The sequence below is a fragment of the Pyrus communis genome, chromosome 15 (assembly GCF_041283825.1).
Source record: "Pyrus communis isolate YQ-2024b chromosome 15, ASM4128382v1, whole genome shotgun sequence".
In the NCBI taxonomy this organism is placed as follows: domain Eukaryota; kingdom Viridiplantae; phylum Streptophyta; class Magnoliopsida; order Rosales; family Rosaceae; genus Pyrus; species Pyrus communis.
Genome location: NC_142579.1, coordinates 1465822 through 1485112, shown reverse-complemented (window position 1 = coordinate 1485112; position 19291 = coordinate 1465822). Strand labels below are relative to the sequence as shown.

At 37.3% G+C, this 19291-nt stretch overlaps 3 protein-coding genes across 13 annotated transcripts in view; 2 read left to right on the top strand and 1 right to left on the bottom strand.

Moving 5' to 3' along the window:
• The window catches only part of LOC137745780 (protoheme IX farnesyltransferase, mitochondrial-like), a 51088-nt gene extending 46921 nt beyond the window's left edge, over positions 1-4167 (top strand). The window contains exons 3-8 of the mRNA XM_088686369.1: positions 160-289; positions 708-845; positions 979-1112; positions 2171-2296; positions 2720-2823; positions 3461-4167. Of these exons, the coding sequence (XP_088542495.1) occupies positions 160-289; positions 708-845; positions 979-1112; positions 2171-2296; positions 2720-2823; positions 3461-3831 (1003 nt within the window). The 3' untranslated portion in view covers positions 3832-4167. The remainder of the gene's footprint in view (positions 1-159; positions 290-707; positions 846-978; positions 1113-2170; positions 2297-2719; positions 2824-3460) is intronic.
• The window catches only part of LOC137712265 (uncharacterized), a 105635-nt gene that overhangs the window by 65574 nt on the left and 20770 nt on the right, over positions 1-19291 (bottom strand). For 4 of the 10 annotated variants that reach the window (XR_015957002.1, XR_015957004.1, XR_015957006.1 and 1 more), the window contains one exon: positions 18537-19033. The exons of 4 other annotated variants lie outside the window; for them this stretch is intronic. Coding sequence is in view for 2 of the 6 variants with exons in the window: in XM_088686376.1 (XP_088542502.1) it covers positions 19072-19148 (77 nt within the window). In the remaining 4 variants the exon portion in view is untranslated. Of the gene's footprint in view, positions 1-18536; positions 19149-19291 lie in introns of those variants that run through there. 2 more of the 10 variants (XM_088686376.1, XM_088686378.1) reach the window with 1 other exon arrangement.
• Positions 14002-17475, top strand: LOC137712259 (receptor-like protein EIX2). Of its 2 annotated transcripts, XM_088686738.1 has the most exons (2): positions 14008-14333; positions 14467-17475. In XM_088686738.1, the coding sequence occupies exon 2, from the start codon at positions 14601-14603 to the stop codon at positions 17289-17291; it is 2691 nt and encodes an 896-aa protein (XP_088542864.1). In that variant the 5' UTR covers positions 14008-14333; positions 14467-14600; the 3' UTR covers positions 17292-17475. The 2 variants fall into 2 exon arrangements, with proteins under 2 accessions (XP_088542863.1, XP_088542864.1); XM_088686737.1 differs by having other exon boundaries at positions 14002-17475.

Below are 19291 nucleotides of genomic sequence, written 5' to 3'. Positions count from 1 at the left end.
GTTTGATTGCAGTATTGTGTGTATTTTCGTTCATGCATTAAACGCCTACATTTTATGTTCGTGGCAGATTCTCTTCTAACTAGGGATTATCAATTTTTCGTTATTGAAACTTAGTTTAAGATTTTTTTTTTTCTTATGAAATTTTCACTTTTACTTCAGCATGCTAGTCGTCGCAACTTCTGGAACTGGGTTTATTCTTGGAAGTGGCCATGCCATTCATTTTGCTGGACTTTGTTGCACATGTGCTAGTACCATGATGGTTGCAGCATCTGCTAATTCCTTAAATCAGGTTTGCTGTTCAATAACAGATTTTTCTTTTTAAACACCCACACACACACACAATATACGGAAGTAGAACTAACTGGTGGGTCGTTATGCGAAGAGACGTCTCCCTTGTAACAGGAATACACACACACACGCAACATATTTTTTTTTCCACTAAAGTTGGATCTAAGATGCAAGCAGGGGTGAAGCTTAGCATGGAACCAGAAACGTGAAAATTATGAACAAAATATTTAATGATGATTAGAGTCATTTCAAGATTAATGATTTTCTAAAGTTACGTATTATTTTATTTAGATGGTGCAGTTTCTAATTTTCATTGTTTGGGGTCCATTTGATGGCTCACCATGTGCAGTACACGTAGTTTTGTGTATCAACTTTTTGACTAGATAATGTGTTAAATCATTGAAATTATTTGGTTTTAGGTGTTTGAGAAGCAAAATGATGCCAAAATGAATAGAACGAAGAACAGACCATTACCTTCAGGACGCATTACGATCCCTCATGCAGTCACCTGGGCATCCGCTGCTGGTTTAGCTGGCACTGCTTTGTTAGCAAGCAAGGTGCCCAAATGAATTCACACTTTTTTCTGTAGATGTTACATGCCATTAAATTTCTGATTTCCATCACCTCAATGTTTGATCGGCTGTGAGTTTGGGAACTAATGTTGCAACTCTTATGACAAGGTTGTTGCAGGCTAATATGTTGGCAGCTGGTCTTGGAGCTTCAAATCTAATACTTTATGCGTTCATCTACACTCCATTGAAGCAGATTCACCCTGTGAATACATGGGTTGGTGCTGTTGTTGGTGCTATCCCTCCGCTTCTAGGGTAATTTGTTCTGTGATTTTCTTTGAGCTACATGCTATTTTGATTGGACCTATTGGAGTTACTTTATTTATTGCTTTGGCTGTTGAAAAGTTATGCTTTCAATTGACTCATAGTAGCTTAAATGTTAGTTGTTGCAATATATTTTGGCAGCCCAAAACTGATCAGGGTTTTACTTTAAATAAAAACCAAGTTTGTTTTCCAATATCTATTGAAAAGTACCCATTGTACTGTGCTAAATATTTTATACATATAACTGCATATTCCCCCAGTATCTTTTTGTCTCTGTCCTCCCCATGACCTCCCTCTCTGGTCTGAAATTTTTTCTCAATATCTATGGACTTACGTCGTAGCTTCCACTTGTTTAACAGTAAAATAGATGTCTCTCTTGCACACACACGCATATTTGCATGTGTTTACACCTTATAATGGGACCATTTCAAGTCCATGATCTTGAACCACCCCGTGCAGAGGTGGTTTTCTTTGCTTCACCATCTGATTGCTATAGCACTCCTGTAGCAAAGGCCTGCATGCAAGAAGCACAATTATTGTTGATCGGTTTGCCTTGGCATGTGTATGGGAAGATATGTGACCATTATTTACCTCTCTCTGATATCCTGTTTTATCTGCGTTGTAGACTTCTAGAAATGAAGCTTCTAACACAGCCATACCCTGCCAATCAACTTTGGTCTTAGGATGTTGTTATGGATATCTGTTGGGAATCATGGTAGCTGACTTTAGCTGTTGGCGTAAAAATAGATATCTTATGTAGGTACTATTAGTTTACAATTTTCTTGTCTAGAATTCAACTCTATTTTTTCTCATTCATACGAGAATAATTCTTATTGAAAAAAATGTGAATAGATCTAGTTTTCTTTTCTATAATTCTTCGTGTTGAAGTTCCCCTTGCAGTATTCTTATACTCTATAGTTTTCTTCGTGTTGATGATCCCTTTGCAGACCTGAACTGATATTCTTGTTTGTTTCATTATGAGTCATGACATATATCAAGAACTGAATATTCCTGCATGTTGGCTCATGATTTCTCTTTTGGGCTTCCAGTTGGGCTGCAGCTTCCGGCCAGGTTTCCCTCAATGCAATGCTACTCCCAGCTGCTCTCTACTTTTGGCAAATACCTCATTTTATGGCCCTAGCATACTTGTGCCGTAATGACTATGCTGCTGGAGGGTATGAACTTTTGGGTCTTTCATGGTCTTACTTTAACATTTACATCATCAGTTGAAAAGATCCAAATATTTTGCACCTGGAAATTGTTTCAGAACAGGAGTTTTATTTCCTGCCTTTGCTTTCATGGGCCTTGTATCTGTTCATGGAAATAATTAATCAGTATCCAATTATGCCCTATGAGTACAAGGCAGAAAGAATTATAGTTGACAGATTTTATACTTTTTGAGAGCGAATGGTGTTAAAAGCCTGTTCTGTTATCCAATTTTACTTCCCCTTTTAAATGATTAGCATGAGATTTTAGGAATTTGTAGTCAAGCAGATTGCAGGTTGGATCTTTGTTCGTGCGATGGTGGTCCACAGATTATTGATTCAGTTCACTTGGCTCCTTCCTCACTAATTCTTTTTCGTTTGTTGCATATTCAGATTTAGGATGTTCTCCCTTGCTGATGCTTGTGGTAAGAGAACGGCCTCAGTAGCTTTAAGGAATTGCATATACATGATCCCTTTGGGGTTCTTGGCCTATGACTGTAAGTCCATGACTCACAAACCATCGTTCTTTTTCTAACCGTGTTTCTATTTGTATTTTTTGTATTTCTGTTGGTGGTTGTCTTCTTGTAAAGCTCTTTGAGCATTTTTCTTTTTCTCTCTTTTCAACCAATGTCCGATCAATTTTTATTTCTTATTGACAGAAGGTTTTCCGTCATATAGGTGTCAACATTGGTCTTCTTTAAATTGAAAATACATTTACTATTGGGAAAAACGCAAGAGTTGTGTCTGATATGGCTGTTTTCAGATTGCATTTTGAGTCTTTAGCTATTTGCATTTTCCCAAGACTCTTGGTGGGTTTAACAAAGCTGACGAGTTATATTTGTTATCATGGTTTTGGGTGATTTCATATGTCACTGGTCCTCTCGTACATTGACTAATTTGTTGTTCCTTCTACCGATTATCGATTGTATGATACTGTGGAGACAATTCTTGATCATCGTAGTACGTGATTCATTAATCGGAAATGTCATCTTTGTTATCATGCAACTCTTCTTGGTAGTTGAATGACCAACATATTCCATGCTTGAGATGCAATCCTTGGCCTTTGATCACTAAGCAGGGAATAATTAATGTTGGGGGATTACATCTCATTCCGCCCGTTTCTTCTGTCTGCAGGGGGTATGACGTCTGGATGGTTTTGTCTTGAATCTACTCTTCTTACTCTCGCGATAGCTGCAACATCATTTTCGTTCTACCGAGACCATACTACACATAAAGCAAGGAAGATGTTTCATGCCAGCCTTCTTTACCTTCCTGTATTAATGTTGGGGATTATGTTCCACCGCATCGTTGATAATCAACAAAGCCTTTCTGAAGAGAATTTAGAGAGTAGTGTTGAGCTTTCATTGTCCTCACAAGACGGCAATGTCAAACGGAAGAGTAGGTCGAGGAATTCCACAGATGGCTCACAAGTTCGCCTACCTCTATCATACGCCTCTATTGCACCGTTTCCGTTTCTCCCAGTTCCTTCGTATGCCGATCCATGATATGCTTGTGGGTCCCTTGTTTTGTACCATGAAACGTTGAAAGCTGCCCAATAAAGTATTTTTGTTCAAAGAGCAGTGTCTTTCCCCAAGCAAACGTCTCCCGGAAAGGTAGAAAGCCTGTATTCTTTTGCAGATTGCAAGTTTCTTGTCGCGAATGTATTTTTTGCTTTGTAGTGTTGGAGGTTTAGGTGTTTGAGTTTGTAATGCATTGTTGATTTAAAGTATACGAATAAGGCGGCCATCTGTTCAATGATTATGGAAGAGCAGCTATTGATTTTTTTGCAGAATAATACAGAATGATTTATAATATGAACGGTTTTGATCATAAACACAAAATTCTATAAATCGATCACAAAGTATCTTGAGGAACTCCTCAGTCTTAAGGAGCCAAGATATCTGCATCAATTGCAAGATCGAGTTGCTAAGCCTTTGATAGGGTTGTGTGCCCCGTTATATTGAGATAGCGCCTAGACTCCGCGGTTGCGGGTTGAATCACGGGTTTGTGCACTTCTTAGATCATTCGATCGTCGTTTACTAATTAGGCGATTGCCCTACAGTCGTTTTTGTGAAGACAAGTCCAGTCGTCTTTGTGTTCTTAAGCTTGAGTACAGTCGATCGCTCTACAGTCGTTTTTTCGTTCACCTTCCATACCTATTTAAGCGGGTCCCCATTTGCATTTCACATATGGGATTTCCAAGAACTAACTTCCATAGCTGTCTCTCGTTCACATACTATCTTACGTAAGATCATCTTCAAAGGAGATATCAAAAATACCACATAGACATACAACAGTAATAAATGACGTATCATTTATTCCAACAGAGATGCCAAAGATGACATGGAAAAGAAGGCTAAGCTAACATAGACAAAAAGATGTCAAATTTGAAGTTGCCTTCAAATTTGATTTTTTCTAGTTCCAAAGGTATTCCACTTGGCTTACCTTAAATGAAGCAATAAATTATATTATTTTTAAACCAACAACGACCCAACTTTTATTATTTTTGTTTAAAAAAAACATAAATGAAGCAATAAATTTTGGCATATCAGGTGGAAGGAAAACATTGATAATATGTCAAATTACCAAGTCAGCCATCAAATTGAAATTTGATGTTTTGAACTTGACGTCTCATTTGGAGATTTTCATTTTTGAAAACATGATCTTCTAGCGGATGCAAAAAGATAAATGATTTGGATCGTTGATATCACGTTCAGATTTTACAGTTAGTGAGAATATTGCTTAGAGTTTATAAAGTCTTTAGAAACTATACAATATTGACTCATATATCAATTAATCGTAAACATTGGGACGTGATATTAACGATCCGAATTGTTTGTTTTTCTACATCCGCTAAAAGATCATGTTTTCAAAAAACAAAATATGGTGAGAAGAATAAAGCATAAACGACAATCGAAGGTTTAATATAAATCTAGGTTTATGGATTGCGGTATCGAATTTCGAAGTTGACCCCTTCACGAAAGTTGTAAAGCTTATCACTATGAGTGATTGTATATATATTTTTAAACATTTTCACTACATTAATTATTATGAATTTTTATCAATTTGCACTCAAACAATAAACACTATTAATGAGGATTTGGAGCGTTTTAAAAGTCTAAACGATGATATAACCATTTTCTAAGCGTAGATGATGCAACCACGAGCGTTTATACTTTTATATTAATAATATTTTTTTTAAAAAATAAAATAAAATTTTGAACTCCCCTTTAAACACTGTTCATGAGGGTTTGTAGGGTTTTAAAAATCAAAATGATGATGTACCCATTGCCAAATCGTGCGATCAAGAGCGTTTGCTTATTTTTTTCACACTTGTAAATCAATTATTATGAAATTTTAATGTGCTTTAGTATTTTTAAATTGCTTTTCGTATGTTTAATGTGCTTTGGAATTTTTTAATCTTACTTATATGAGATTAAATTGACACACCCCGACCGAGATCAGGGCGTGCTGGCCGTCACACGAAGGTGACGTAGCCATGTGCGCGTGCGGAAGCTATGAAGATAGTAATATAAAAGTACGAAGAATTAAAAACTAGCATACAAAGTACTAAAACAAGTGCTAACATATGTGAGACACAAATTCAGAGCAAATCTACAGCAGTCCAAAAGGAAAGATACGACATAAATACACCCGAAGGTGACCCTACAATGGTGAGTGTCTGTCAGAAATGCCGGGACGCCCTCTGGGAAAAACCACCGAACTTGCTAGACCACTAGAACCTGGAGGGGCGCAAAAACAAAAGCGTGAGTGGGCAAAAACAAAGCTCTTTGAAAACTCTTTAGCAAAATACATTCTAACCCCTCGCCGTAAAACCTGTATACTTCCCAGAAAATGAACATATATACGTATGTATAGATATGCCAATCATGCTCCAAAATATGCCATTCATGCTCGAGAATATGCCACAACGGAATCTCATAATCAAATGTAAATGCTCAAGCGTAATTCACATCAATAACATATAATCTGGCAGCCGGGAGTCACCTAACGTGACCTGTACGGCTGCATATAGAGCTCCAATCTCAACTCAATAACTGAATCTGCACACGAGTCGGAACCACCTAACGTGGTCTGTTCGACAGGACTGGGTGTAATATATACGCTCTAGTGCTACGATCACGTGAAGACTGTGAGAATAATCGCGGGTCACCTACGAGTCGGAACCATCTAATGTGGTCTGTACGACAAGACTGTGCACCTAACTTGGATCCAAGCTGAGCGTGTGGTGCGGGTGAACATCACGTGAAGGACTGTGCCCTGGCCACGGGCGGGAGCACTAACACCGGGGTGCAGATTATGAGCCCTCTAAGCATCTCAAGCTATTATTGAATACAAACATAAATACCACTTACCTGGCACTTACCTGTGCGTCCACAGCACCAAATACACATATATAAATGTATGCCGCTACTAATGCATGTGATGATGCATAAGCGATAATAATAAAGTGCATGGCATAAATCAATTAACCCTTTTTAATCTATTTCTGGGAATATAAATGTATATAGGTATATACGGAAAACAAAAGCCCACTCATTGATAAGTGGAAGGGTCGTAGCCCCCCTGCCTCGAGTGTGTACGCTTGTCCTCGGAATACGAATCACCTATACGCGAAAAAGCTACGAAAACGTTAATTTAAAAGCACATAACCAACTCCTCGTAATAACTTCTCATACATTGCTCAAAATGGACAATTGAATATACCAATGTGCTCTACACAACCTCAGGATCACAACCATATTTTTAGAATATTTTTCCTCCGCCGCACGCGCCCCCACGCGCCGGCCAAGGCACGGACCTACGCACCCCCCACGCGCGGCCACGTGCCATGCACACTGACGGTGTCAAGGGACGCCGTCAGGAATATTCCGTTGAACTAACGGAATATTCCGTTAAACCTAACCAGATGCCGTTAACGGCGTCAGGAATATTCCGTCAACTTTGACGGAATATTCCATCTCCTTCTCCAATCAGTCCCCGACGCCGGCGCCGTCGCCGGAAAACCTGCAAATCACGATTTCTCGCTCGTTTTTCCACCTTTTTCCACGTTTCTTGCACCAAAATCAACCCTAGAGCTAGTAGAACATGTCCAAACAAGTTTTAAGGCCTAAAATTACGAGATTATACCTGTCCAAATCTCCAAAACTCAGCCAACTCCACATCCAACGATCCTGACGTCCAAATTCACCCAACGAGCTACTCCCAAGCTCCTAGGAACCTCACAAACACAACTATAAGCTTCAAATGTCCAAAAACTCACTAAATTAATCTTGCATGAACAGTAACTAAAACGGACATGGCGATATCGACGTGAAAACGTCGAAGTTCTTACTTGAAAATGACACCGCTGGACTCCTCTCAGCCTCACCAGCACAACTACACCCTTGGTTTCCTCGATTTGCTATGGTTTGAGTATGTTTGTGTGTGGTCCGTATGTTAAAGAAAGAAGAAGAAGAACTCGGGGAGAGAGAGAGAGAGAGAAGACAGAGAAGAGACAGGGAATGAGGGAATCCCGGGAGGGAAAGAGAGTGTATGAGTGTGTGTGTGGTCCTACAACACCACACAACACAAAACTACACGTAAAGTAACGAACTAGGGGGTAAAATCGTAAATTCACACGTACATTAAAATGAAACTTGGGACGGGATGTCACATAAATACTATGGTTATTGTAGTAAGGTTTTTTAGTAGTTTAAGATTATCAACTAACTTTTTTATTATCGGGTCGAAACCGATCACCCGTTGGTAAATACTATGTCAGATTAATGGGTTCTTAATGTGTGACCGATAGCGACCCAATTAGTTAACTCGTTGACCCAAAACCAGTTATTTTCTTGTCATTTCGAATCAGATCAACATGCCATGTAAGAAATTGTCATGTCTATGCTCCAATTTGGACCTCCCTTTTCTCTGATACATAATTTTTCTTCTAAGCTACTATACATCACACAAAATGCGCATTTCAAAGAACTTTATCGGAGTTGTTTTATTTCGTAGGTTACTAAGTGTCTTTCATGACTTTTCTTTGGGGATGAAGTTGAACCATCACTGCCTGAAATTGGTTTTGGGGATGAACCATCATTTTTGTTTAAAAAAACATAAATGAAGTAATAAATTTTGGCATATCCACTACAAAAAAATATGGATTAAGTGACAGAATTTTTTGTGGCGTGCAAAAATTTATCACATTTCGGTAAAATAAGTGACGCTTTTTTAGAAACCGTCACATAATAATTTTCACTAGAATCCAAAATACTTTGCGTCAAATAAACTTTTGAATTCACCACAAACTATTGGGCAAGAAATTTTACCACTGAATGAAATGTTAATATGTGACGAATCTTTAGAATTCATCACATATCAAAAAAGAGGGCCACGTTATGCCATTCGTCACATATAGTATTAAAATAAAAAATAAAAATATACCGAAGAAATAATATCAAACCCCCAAAATGTAAAACCTATTTCACTCAGTTCCCTATTCTCACCAATTCCGGCCGTCTTCAGCTCCCTTTTGCTTACTCTCTCACCTTGACTCTGATGACCAACCACTGGTTGTTGTCAGCGACGGCGACAACCATTCTCCTTCGTCTTCCTTTCTCGGTCACTCTCTCAGTATCATTTGCTGCTCTTTCTCTAACTCTCTTCTCTCTGACATAACAAGACCCAAATTGGGGAAAGAGAGATTCGGTTTTCTATCGAGTTCTTTAGGCGAAAACAAGGTACTTATTTGTTTCCCTACATTTCTTTAATTGTCTTTTGGATTTTCTTCTTCAATTCGTTATTTGGTTGCCAAGCTTAGACAGCCAATTATCAATTTCCTTTCTCTTTCGAAAATCAATGAATAATGGGTGGCACTGTACAGTTTTAACCAGATCCACAGAATGTGAAACTTTAATTTTAATTTGCTACTATTTCATTGCCTTCGATTTTTGTCACTACTAGTGGCGACCAAAAAAAGCAATGAGCAGATAGACATGGGAAGTACAAAACTTTCTGGATCCAGGGGACGGAGCTAGAAATTTCTTTTAGTGGGGGAAACTTGAAAATCAACTAAGAAAACCTTATTACAGTATAGCTTATACCCAATATGATAATAGAGATGATTTCAAATGATGATGTATTACAATTCCAATGTTACAAAAATTTCAGTGTAGTATGGCAGAGTGATAAGAAAAATATTAATACATGATTACGTGGGAGAGAGGTTTTTCGGTTTGAATGACAGAACAAAAGCACTTTTGCTCATATAATAATTGATATGAGGTATATGCAGTATGAAAGTATATTGGACATTAGATACTTATATTTTCTTCAAGGTAATGCGTGTGTATTATATAATTGTAGTCGGCAACTTAATAAAAGAATCACTTGAGTGAGGGCATATGCCCCTATTGAGCCTTCATTGGCTCCGTCCATGTCTGGATGAATGTTAAGAGTGTACGATCATCTTCGTACACTCAACCCAATCTGATAGGATTGAAGTTTCTTTTAAAAAAATTTCTATCATTTTTTTCTTTTCTAAATTTGGTTTTGAATTTATAGGTACATGCCTCTAGCAGCCCTCTGCCTGCACATCCGCACTTTGCAACCTCTCATTTGGGTAAATTTTGGTTTTGATTTTTCTAGATCTATATGTATTTGTGTCTGGCTGTTTAATTCTATGATTGAGGATTTTAAACTAGATTTATTATTATATATGGAGGATTTTTACTCAATTTTTCTATTTGCTTTTTGCTTTTTCGTATTTTTCTTTTTACTATGAATTGTAGGATGAAATTATTTTTCTGGAATGCTTCCATTTTTCTTTTAGGATGAAATTATTTTCTAGAATGCTTTTGTTTTTTATGCAGGATGAAAACATACATAATTGTTTAAGCTACCACTTTATACTCTGCAGTCAGTTACTAGAGCTATCATTTATGTTTTCTGGAGAAGTGATTTTATTATGTGAGGTTCTATCGGAATCTAAAACAGCTAGTGCCAATGGAGACAAATTATATTTGGAGGGACCACATAAATATAATGGGGCTGAATTGGTAGTTGCTGTGAAAAAGAAAGATAACAATATATACAGTGATATGTGTATTTGAGAATAATTCATAGGCAAAGGGTCCATCGGAAAAGAGGACCGTATAAATTAACATTTATCCTACAATACTAGTTGTATATGGTTCAATTTTAGTAGGTTTAGTCTGACTTGCCAAAGTGGTACTCAAGCTTCATCTATTGGTCTGAAAAAACCGTTGTTAGTTCTGTCACCGTCTATTACCAAGAGAAATTTTTTATTGTGAATGGAACACGAGTGTTACATGACGTGTTTTTATATAAGTGATAGAAAATTTTAATAACACACATATCTCATCATTTGTATAGTTACACGTGTTGTACCCGTGTTCCGGTCACACTGAAAAATCTCTCTATTACCGACGAGTTTTCTTGTAAAACATGCATGACAAAGTCACAGCTTTGACGTGAGAGGATATTATATTTGGAGGGATGGGGCTAAATTGGTAGTTGCTGTGAAAAGGAAAGATAACAATATATAAGGTGATATGTGACATTTGAGAATAATTCATAGGCAAAGGTCCATTGGAAAAGAGGACCATATAAATTAACACTTATCCTACAATACTAGTTGTATATGGTTCAATTTTGGTAGGTTTAGTCTGACTTGCCAAAGTGGTACTCAAGCTTCATCTATTGGTCTGAGAAAAAAAAACGTTGTTAGCTCCGTCACCATCTATTTACCAAGAGAAATTTTTTATTGTGACTAGAACACGAGTGTTACATAACGTGTTTTTATATAAGTGATAGAAAATTTTAATAACACACATATCTCACCATTTGTATAGTTACACGTGTTGTACCATCCCGTGTTCCGATCACACTGAAAAATCTCTCTATTATTGACGAGTTTTCTTGTAAAACATGCATGACAAAGTCACAGCTTTGACGTGAGAGGATATTATATTTGGAGGGATGGGGCTGAATTGGTAGTTGCTGTGAAAAGGAAAGATAACAATATATAAGGTGATATGTGACATTTGAGAATAATTCATAGGCAAAGGGTCCATCGGAAAAGAGGACCATATAAATTAACACTTATCCTACAATACCAGTTGTCTATGGTTCAATTTTAGTAGGTTTAGTCTGACTTGCCAAAGTGGTACTCAAGCTTCATGTATTGGTTTGAAAAAAACATTGTTAGCTCCGTCACCGTCTATTACCAAGAGAAATTTTTTATTGTGACTGGAACACGAGTGTTACGTAACATGTTTTTATATAAGTGATAGAAAATTTTGATAACACATATATCTCATCATTTGTATAGTTACACGTGTTTTACCATCCCGTGTTCCGGTTACACTGAAAATCTCTCTATTACTGACGAGTTTTCTTGTAAAACATGCATGACAAAGCCACAGCTTTAACATGAGAGGATATTATATTTGGAGGGACCACATAAATATAATAGGGCTGAATTGGTAGTTGCTGTGAAAAGGAAAGATAACAATATATAAGGTGATATGTGACATTTGAGAATAATTCATAGGCAAAGGGTCCATCAGAAAAGAGGACCATATAAATTAACACTTATCCTACAATACTAGTTGTATATGGTTCAATTTTAGTAGGTTTAGTCTGACTTGTCAAAGTGGTACTCAAGCTTTATCTATTGGTCTGAAAAAAACGTTGTTAGCTCTGTCACCATCTATTTACCAAGAGAATTTTTTTATTGTGACTGGAATACGAGTGTTACATAACGTGTTTTTATATAAGTAATAGAAAATTTTAATAACACACATATCTCACCATTTGTATAGTTACACGTGTTGTATCATTCCGTGTTCCGATTACACTGAAAATCTCTCCATTACCGACGAGTTTTCTTGTAAAACATGCATGACAAAGTCACAGCTTTGACATGAGAGGATATTATATTTGGAGGGACCACATAAATATAATGAGGCTGAATTGGTAGTTGCTGTGAAAAGGAAAGATAACAATATATAAGGTGATATGTGACATTTGAGAATAATTCATAGGCAAAGTGTTCATCGGAAAAGAGGACCATATAAATTAACACTTATCCTACAATACTAGTTGTACATGGTTCAATTTTAGTAGGTTGAGTCTGACTTGTCCTAACTTAATTCAACTCGCTATTTGATACCTAACCTCAAATCTAAATTACTAATTCCTGTTGGATTGGGTGTTGAGTTTCTACTTATGTGTCTTGGTTCGGAACTCTCCATTTTCCTCAATTAATGTAATAGTTTGGAACTCTCCCCTCACTCCTTAATAATAGTAATTTTTTCTTTCTTAAAAAAGACATGATAGAATGCATGTGAGGTAAGTTTTTTTGAGGTTGTGATTTAGAAAGGGAAAAATGTTGTGTGGTGCTGTTGGAAAGTTAAATCTTGTATTACAAGAAAAGTTTGGTCTATTTTCAATTAGTTTTGGAGTGCAACATCAACTTTCTTCCTTGAGCTCAATTACTGTTTACTTATGTTGAAATTAAATATCCATTAGCACTTGAATGAAATAAAGGCATTAGGCCCAAACTTATTCTGGGTCAAAACATCTTGTTCATTTTTTACCCTCACGTAGACGAGAAATTATAGCGTAATACAGTAATACCACGTCATCCGTGATATTTCCTTTCAAATTTTGCCATGTGTCATGTTTTTACACAAGTGGAATTTAATCTCATTCTTAATCTTTAAATAAATTTAAAAATGAAAAAAAAAAAAAAGAAAAAAAAGAACAAAACAGATCGTGTTCCTGAAGTTTTAGCCCCTTCCACACACCGCCGCATATCTTTTGTTCACGATTTGGGGATTAAAATCGAAAATCCTTTCGGATGCCGGCTCCCAAGTGGTGTGAATGCGTTTGGAAATACATTCAGCGTGGCTGATGGGTTTGCTTGGCTGAGTCGGACCCATCGATTCAGCGGGGTTCTGGTTGAATTTGGAAAGTTGGTAAAGAAGAAAACGGGATTTGATTTGAAGGTTAGACAATTAGATTCAATTTTAGTTTCTGTATTCTTTTGTTTTGATTAAGTTGGGTGGGCACTGACTGATTTTGTTTTGAAATTCCCGTGACTGATGAGGAAATCATCAGAAAATTGAGATTCAATTCCAGCTGTATAAAAGTGGTCGAACGTGGCAAACTTTGAATGGAAGTACCACGAATGATCTATAAGTTATGGAAGAACATTGTCTACCGCTCAAATTTAAAAGAGATGCATCATGAAAAGTGATGAACTTTATATTATTTTATTTTCGATCCACAAGGAATTAATTTTAATTAAAATGTTTCATGATGATGAACTAATCTCCACTGAAAAATGAAACAAATAAATCCTTCCATCTCAGGATAATTTGTCAATCAATATTTCAATTCTCTTGTGGAAAATGATTTTTAAAACTAATTAAGTAGATCGATTATTGCTATATATGTGCCTGACGTTTCTTTGGGGATGAAGTTGAACCATCACTGTCTGCAATTTGTTTTGGGGATGGACCATCCTTTTTGTCTTTTACCTCTTGACTCACTACCGTCTTTGTAGGTCTGGAGATGTACAAAAGTAATTTGTAGTAAATATCTGTACTAACGTGTGTATAAATAGCACTCTAAATTACTCATTCCTCACACCAATCACCTACTTGATATCTATATGGATAGAGTCATGAGAGTTGTTCCGCTACTCAGCTTTCTATGCATTGCGTCTATTACTCTTAGCTTATGCAATGGAAACCTGAATGTGCCTTGCCAACAAAATGAGAGACAAACACTTCTTATGTTCAAGAAAGATCTCGATGATTCTTCAAATCTGCTTTCCTCTTGGGTTGGTGAAGGCGATTGTTGCACCTGGACCGGTGTTGCCTGCGACAATTTAACCGGTCATGTCCGCGAGCTGCACCTTGCTGGTTATTATGATGAAGTGACTGGTGAGCTCCATGGGCTGGGTGGTAAGGTAAATCCTTCTCTACTCAATTTAAAGCATCTCACCTACTTGGACTTGAGCTGCAATGATTTTGGAGGACGACAGTTTCCAAGCTTTCTTGGTTCTCTTAAAGGTTTAAGGTATCTTAACCTCTCGGATGCAGGGTTCAACGGAACCGTTCCTCATCAGTTGGGAAATCTCTCGAGCCTGCGTTATCTTGACCTTTCTTCTAACTATGGTTCGAAGGTCGAGAATCTCAAATGGCTCTCTGGTCTTTCTCAGTTGAAACATCTTGGCATGAGTTGGGTAGATCTTACCAGGGCATCTCATTGGTTACAAGTCAACACACTCCCTTCTCTCCTGGTCGAGTTGCATTTGTCAAGCTGCGAACTTTATCACATGCCGAGTGGTATTGCGAACTTGACAAGTCTTAAAGTTCTTGATCTATCTTATAACTATTTTAACTCCACCATACCTCAAGTAAACACACTCCCTTCTCTCCTAGTCGAGTTGCATTTGTCAGGCTGCGAACTTTATCACATACCAAGTGGTATTGCGAACTTGACAAGTCTTAAAGTTCTTGATCTGTCCTATAACTATTTCAACTCTACCATACCTCTAGTGAACACACTCCCTTCTCTCCTGGTCGAGTTGCATTTGTCAGGCTGCGAACTTTATCGCATGCCAAGTGGTATTGCGAACTTGACAAGTCTTAAAGTTCTTGATCTGTCCTCCAACCATTTCAACTCCACCATACCTCAAGTAAACACACTCCCTTCTCTCCTGGTCAAGTTGCATTTGTCAGGATGCGAACTTTATCGCATCCCAAGTGGTATTCAGAACTCGACAAGTCTTAAAGTTCTTGATCTGTCCGGTAACTATTTCAACTCTACCATACCTCAATGGTTGTACAGTTTGAACCATCTTGAGTCCCTTGATCTTTCTTCCAATGCTTTCCATGGTGAAATTTCGAGTTCCCTTGGAAACTTGACAGCCCTTGTTGATCTTTCATTACGTTATAATCAGCTTGAAGGGGAAATCCCAAACTCATTGGGAAATCTTTGTAAGTTGACTTCTTTTGATCCATCGTCAAACAATTTCCGGGGGAGGGTATCAGAAATCTTTGAAAGTTTGTCTAGCTGTAGTTTTGGTCAAATAGAATTCTTACAGCTTTCGTATAATAACTTTTCAGGTCATTTATCTGATCAGCTGGGAATTTTTAAAAATTTACGCAGCCTTTATCTTTCAAATAATTCAATATCAGGTCCCATTCCAGTGTCTTTAGGAAATCTGTCACTCTTAGAGGAGTTGGTCATTGATCACAATTCATTCGAGGGTGTTGTCTCTGAAGTTCATTTTACTAATCTTACAAGATTGTCTACCTTTTATGCAAATGAGAACTCCTTGACTCTTAAAACTAGCCCGGACTGGGTTCCTCCTTTTCAACTTTTTAGTTTGAGTTTATGTTCTTGGCGTCTGGACCCATCACAGTTGCCTGCATGGCTTCAGAGTCAAAAACACTTGTCCTATCTTAATATGTCCAGTACAGGAATATCAGGTACCATTCCGGCTTGGTTGTGGAACATTTCTTCTTTTGTTGAACGACAAAACTATGTGGATCTCTCTCGTAATCAATTGTCCGGGGAGGTTCCAAATATAGCTTCTACCCATTGGTTGGATTATATTACTCCTCCAGAAGTTGCAATTCTTTTAGGATCTAACCAATTCAACGGTTCATTGCCACTTGTGTCTTCGGCAGTGATTGCACTAGATCTTTCCAATTCATCATTTTCGGGAACTCTCTCTCACTTCTTTTGTGATAGGAGTGCTGTACCTAAAAACCTTCAAATTCTTCTTCTTGACAACAATCTCCTCACTGGGGAAATTTCGGATTGTCTGTTACATTGGCCTCACTTGACAGTTGTGAATTTAGAAAACAACAATTTGACGGGGAAAATTCCGAGCTCTATTGGGGACTTACTTTCCCTTCAATCATTGCACTTGCGCAATAATAACCTATCTGGAGAATTACCCATGTCCCTACAAAACTGTCGGGAGTTAATCCTTCTTGACCTTGGTGGAAATAAGTTTGTTGGAAGCATTCCAATATTGTTTGGCCAAAGCTTGGTGGTTCTTATTCTTCGCTCAAATATGTTCCAAGGCACCATTCCTGATGAACTTTGTAGTCTCACAAAGCTCCAAATCTTGGACCTTGCGCATAACAATCTCTCGGGAACGATACCAAGGTGTTTCCAAAAGTTGTCATCCATGGCCACTAAATTTATAAGCGAAGAAGCTCTCAGTATTGAATTCTTCATTTCTGATGGTTCGTTTACTAATCGGACCTTCGACGCCTATACAGAGAACGCGGATTTTGTGGCCAAAGGCAGAGAAGTGAAATATAGCACAGTGCTTCGTTTGGTAACTAGCTTGGACCTTTCAAGAAACATGTTATTTGGAGAAATCCCTGAAGAGCTGACCAACCTCATTAACCTACAAACGTTGAATTTATCCGATAATCTTCTGACCGGAAGAATCCCTTCCAAAATCGGTGATATGGGAGCATTAGAGTCGCTTGATTTGTCTGTGAACCAACTTTCTGGCGAAATTTCTCCAAGCATCTCGAATTTGACATTTCTCAATCATTTGAATTTGTCCTATAACAATCTAACTGGGCAGATTCCAAAAAGCACTCAGCTTCAGAGCTTTGATTTGTCCAGTTATGCTGGCAATAAACTTTGCGGACCTCCATTGGAAGAGCGTTGCAGTACAAATGAGCCCATGCCACCGGTAGGTGATGAGAAGCACAATGAAGGTCATTTACTTGAAGACGGTGGTTTCTATCTGAGTTTGGGGCTTGGTTTTGCATTCGGGTTTTGGGTTGTTCTTGGTTCATTGTTGTCTAATGTGCCATGGAGCAATGCATTTTCTCAATTCCAAAATCGCATTGTGAAGAAGTTATATGCTGCAATCGTTGAATGTTATTAACTATTTTGTGTAGATAGATCGAGTTTGTGTGGTTTGTTTTTACTCTTTTGTTATCCAATTAGAATGTTACACAGTTGTATGCTTCTTTGTAGCAATTTATTTTGTCTTTTCCTTGGTTTTTTTTCTTTGGCCGTATAAAATTGTAAGATTTGCTTTATAAATACGACATTCCTGATATGGATCATGAAGTTATATATATATATATATATATATATATATATATATATATATGTGTATAATCTTAAGTTAGATGAGTTTAATTATGATCTCTCTCGTAGATATGCAATTTTCTCAATCATAAATGCTGCTTGAGCCACTGTTTTCTTCTTTTATGAAATTGACACATCTTAACCCGATGTCAAGTTGAACATTGAAATCAAGACGTGTTGGCCATCACCCAGAATGTGACGGAGCCATAACGTGCATGCAGATCCAATTTAATAAAATAACTTCAAATAATCTACCAAAAATTGGGTATAGTTTTCTTTGAAAATAGCTTCAGGCTTAAATTTAAAACCTGCTGAAAATATTATAATTATTTCAACACCAGTTCCCCAAAGGACCACACCTAACAGGTTATCAACCCTCCACTAAATGCATGATAAGTTGTTCAGAGCATGACACATGTTTTACAGCAAAAACGGAGGACATGAAGGTACAAAAGCATCTCCAGTGCTGTCCCTAATAGGGACAGCTACTGTATAAAACCGGTATAAAACAAATATAAAGACAAATTAAATCTCCAATTGATCATAAATGAGTCTCTAAAGTATAGGGACTCATCGGCTACTTAATTTACGTACTCATATATGGGGACAGATGAGTGACTGAAATAGTGGAGCCCGTTGGGCAATTTGAGTGGAAAAACTAGCCCACCAACTTGAGTGTTGTTGTTCGGCAAGGATTCCACTTGCACGAATGCGCAGGCGTATCCCACGTAGAGAATGTGCTATGAAAATGCAATTGTGACTTTCCAAACTACTGTAATTTTCAACGAGAAGAATTTAAGTTCATATTCAACGATGCGGGAGCATAACCCTACCTAACACACATATATACATATAATATTTTCGAAAATATAAAACAGAGCAGACTTAAGGGTGGTTTCCGTTTTTCATATTCAACTTCATATCCAAACCTATCCAAACATGTGGGTATCCGTATTGAAAATATTTAGTGGGTAAATTTTGCATCTTATTTTACATGTTATGCTCACGATCATCCAATTTCAATACGATCATCCAATTTTACAGAAAAATAGGCATTCAATTTAGCTCTATTTATATTAGACGAAGATCCATTGAAACAACTATGAACACAGAAATAAAAAAATCGAAAAAACAACCTTTTTCAAAACTTTTTCAAAAACTACTGCCTCCACCCTTCCAACTAACACAAAAACTACATCCTCAATTTCTTTCTATAGGTAAGAAAACAAAAATTCTCTAAAACAACCAAAAACTCATTCTATATCAACTAAACAGGAAAAGGACAGGAATGAGTGTAATAATAGGTTAGAAAATTGAGATGATCCAAACAGAAAGGAGTTCGTGGGGGAGATCTGAGAAGGACGACGTTGTCGTATGTATTGGTAGTTGTCATATTTCTTGGAGAATTGCCAGACTGCTTGCTGCCACATTGGTTTTTCTCGTAATTTTGTTTTTGGTTTCTTCTGCCCAATTTGTGTCTGCTCATGTTTGCTTGCAGTTACAGACTTTGATAGGGTTAGCATTTTCTTCCAACTGAAGAAAGGAATGGGCATCCTGTTATGCTTAATAGCTTATGTGTTCAATGTGAATGGAGAGCCAAATCCAAGCAGTAGGGTTTCCATTGACTTCCCACCAAGGAATGCAAAATCTATTGCAACGATAAAAAAAGAGCACAAACTCATAAAATATGATACAAAACCGTAAAAAACAGGAAACGTTATTCTCAAAATGCACAAAAATATAAAAACAGATAGATCCCTACGTATTCAACCTTCAGAGCACACAAAATTA